At 35.2% G+C, this 3,310-nt stretch overlaps 1 protein-coding gene across 1 annotated transcript; it reads left to right on the top strand.

The window, feature by feature from the left end:
• The first annotated feature begins 433 nt into the window (after window positions 1–433).
• On the top strand, window positions 434–1,287 carry LOC143559737 (E3 ubiquitin protein ligase RIE1-like). The gene is made up of 3 exons (XM_077048218.1): window positions 434–607; window positions 688–820; window positions 903–1,287. The coding sequence occupies exons 1-3, from the start codon at window positions 519–521 to the stop codon at window positions 1,137–1,139; spliced, it is 459 nt and encodes a 152-aa protein (XP_076904333.1). The 5' UTR covers window positions 434–518; the 3' UTR covers window positions 1,140–1,287.
• Window positions 1,288–3,310: the final 2,023 nt, after the last annotated feature.

The following is a 3,310-nucleotide window of genomic DNA, read 5'->3' on the forward strand; positions in this document are numbered from 1 at the left end:
TTTGGTTTGGCTAACTGATATTGGTCAGTGTCACATATGAATCAATCACATGTACTCATACGCATTTTTGTTTTAAAGCTAATAATTTTGCTTAAAACCATATGATAAAGATTAGAAAAAGTCATTAAATAATATAAATAATCTTCAATGAACAAACATAAACAAACAGACATTAGCGAATGTAAATGAACACCTCATGTTTGTTTATTTAGTTAATTAAACGAAATTCCTTGTTCACGTCCGCTCATTCATTAAACGAACTTCCTGCTGAACAGTTCGTCGAATGTTCGGTCCGTTTACTGCAATATGAAAATTATATCATATATGTACCAACTCAGTTCTGGATAAAATGTATGCTGAAACATAAACCGGCTCGCATCTGGATAAAAAATTATGCCTAAACGTAAAAAGCCACTAAAAGGGATCCGAATAGTAAAGTCTCCCCACAGAAGAATGTTGATAATTAATATTTAGGAAATGTTTTCAGCTACACTAAAAGATGTGAAAATCTTAATACGATGATATCATTCGTCTGGTGGCTAACTGGCTTTTACTGGATGGTCTCTGGTGGCGAGGTTCTTCTTCACAATGCTCCACGTCTGTACTGGTATGTCTTCACTCTTCAACCAATATATTATTAATACAGAACAGTAGAACACAGAAACATTGAGTACTTTATGATTGCAGGTTGACCGTGGTGTTTTTGGCATTTGATGTGTTCTTTGCAATCTTCTGTGTTGTTTTGGCATGTTTAATTGGAATTGCTCTTTGTTGTTGCCTGCCTTGCATTATTGCTATTTTGTATGCAATTGCTGGCCAGGTGAGAACGACAGAATATTATTATCTTTTAAAAATTTTTATATTCATCATGAGCTTGTTTAACATATTATGGTAATATGCAGGAAGGTGCTTCAGAGGCAGACCTCAATGTCCTTCCTAAATACAAATTCCAGGCGTCAAGTGATAATAACGATGACAAGCCTGATGTAGGAGCAGGTAGAATGATTCCTGTTGAATTAAGTGTTGGTTATTTGGCTGTTGAACGTGTTCTTCTACCTGAAGATGCTGTAAGTTTGTTAATGATGATTTTGCTTAAGTGGAACTTGGAAGCGTATTTTAGGCATTTGATGATAATTTAGTCATTTTTTTTTCATGATTGCTGCATATGTTTTAGTACGTATGAAGATGGAGTAGAGCTTCATTCGCTTCCCTGCAACCATCATTTCCATGCTGCATGCATTGTGAAATGGCTGAAGATGAATGCCACCTGTCCACTCTGCAAGTATAACATTTTGAACGGAAATGAACAAGTTTAAACGAGATTCGAGTCTGCATAAGCGCGCTACCATGTATTTATCCCTGTACAGGAGGAAATGTAGCTTTGGTGAACAAATAAATATGCGGCATTGATATATCTACATTGACCATTGTTTATGTTGTTTTTCGTAGGAGTTTGGTCTTGTTAGTATAAAAGGGTGAAATAATGCTTACATATATAGCATCAGTTTTAGTAGTATATTTATCATATTTAGTTTTTTTTAGTGGCAGCTCAGTGCTGTATAAAACATGTAATGTAGCACTTTACAAATTATATTCCAACTGCAAATTATGAAAGCATATAGGGTCATCTTTTTAGTGGGTTATATGTCTTTTTTATAGTTAAAAAATTGCAGGTGGAGAAATGAGAAGTGCAGGTCTCATTCTGGTGGTTCTGCAAAGAATGCTGTTGTTTTCAGGTGAGATGTTTTGCCAAATAGCTGCTTTGAGTTTTCAGATTTCACTTTTGGATCAACTTGAATAGCAGCAACCTTTAACTATATGATGTCTTTGAAAATGTACAAACACGAGGTGACAATTTTGACTCCAAGTGTAGTCACAATGCATAAAACTGTCAGCGGTTTTGTTTCAAGGATCAGATCATCAGTTTAACAATACGGTTCTCCTACTCTTATTTAAAATATAAGAACGAAAAGACAAGTGCTTATGGATCGGATCTCCCTACCCTATCCGTCTTAACCTGTACTGAAATGACGTCTTAACCTGTACTGAAGTGACATGTTTTAATGCGAATCCGTCTGAACTGTTACCGAACCTACCAAGCTACCTGATTAGTATTTGTTGATCGTTTAACATGATTAATGTTGAGGAGCGCAGACAATATTAATTTCTCATGATGGTATGTGATGTGATATCAAATAGAGTTGTTTGAATATACCCTCATGTTTTAACAACTCATGTATAATCTATCATTGTTAAGGAGTATTGGCTATTTGTTAAATGCTATTTAGATATAGAAAAAGGTCAGGTATCACACATGAAGAGAAAAAAGGAACTTGGTAGGAATCATCAAAATTTGTAGGTGGAATGTAGTTGGCTCACATGTACAATACTTTTAATAATTACTCCAAGTCTGCCTTTTCTTTACTCAAAAACAGAAACAATTTTGATATCTAGACATTCATAATTATAGTGTATTGTTCATTTTTCTAACTTTGAATTAAAGATAAACTAGATAAAAACCCGTCGCAACGATGATAAACTAGGTAACAACCCGTCGACGCGAAATCGGCCGATATCAGTTAAATTCGTTACGACACCGGCGCTATAAATGTCTAAAACGATTTCGGCACACGTTTAACTTATGATCAAAATGACATGAATATTGTCGCTATCGATCTAGTTCGTTACAGTATCATAGTAGGCGCCCGTAATAGTAGCAACACTCGTATAGCTAATACAAAATAAAAATATTTAAAACGATGTTTATTTGATGGGCAAAACTCAAGCATTGCGGCGGTGGGTCGACGTGAATTCGGTTGGTTTCAAATACATTCGTATTCGTTATGGCTTTGAAAATAATCCCAAATAAAAATTTCATCAAATTAAAAGGAAAATTGGTTTTTATTGATACTAACTTTTTCATTTTTGTCGGCGCTGGTCCCAACTTTCATTTTGGCTGGCAACGGTCCCAACTTTAACATTCGTTTCTTCCACCAGTCCGCGACTGACGGAGCACTAACTCTGTTATGTTTTTGCTTACGTGTCAATCTGAGTTATCAAAAACATCTTACGTGGCAGCCATCGTGGATTATTGGTTTATACTTATAACTTATAACGTTCTTATATCCAGATCCTTAACTCTTCAACGGCTCAATTACAATCCCCAATCAAATCCCCAATTAATGTTCAGAACCCTAATTGAATCATTGAATCAATTACAATATCAAGCCCTAATCACACTCTGCTAGCAATGAGTTCATCATCGTCTTGTACATATGCTCGTAAGAAAAACCCTAAAAATTTCAAGCTT

Source organism: Bidens hawaiensis, unplaced genomic scaffold (assembly GCF_021521415.1).
Source record: "Bidens hawaiensis isolate Kalapana, Puna unplaced genomic scaffold, B.hawaiensis_p1.1 tig00020030_1, whole genome shotgun sequence".
NCBI classification, from domain to species: domain Eukaryota; kingdom Viridiplantae; phylum Streptophyta; class Magnoliopsida; order Asterales; family Asteraceae; genus Bidens; species Bidens hawaiensis.

Bases quoted from the DNA above. Each gene is read 5' to 3' on its own strand.
- LOC143559737 (XM_077048218.1), top strand. From the start codon at position 519: ATGATATCATTCGTCTGGTGGCTAACTGGCTTTTACTGGATGGTCTCT. The intron at 608-687 runs GTATGTCTTCAC...TTATGATTGCAG, and splicing joins AATGCTCCACGTCTGTACTG to GTTGACCGTGGTGTTTTTGG. The intron at 821-902 runs GTGAGAACGACA...GGTAATATGCAG, and splicing joins TGTATGCAATTGCTGGCCAG to GAAGGTGCTTCAGAGGCAGA.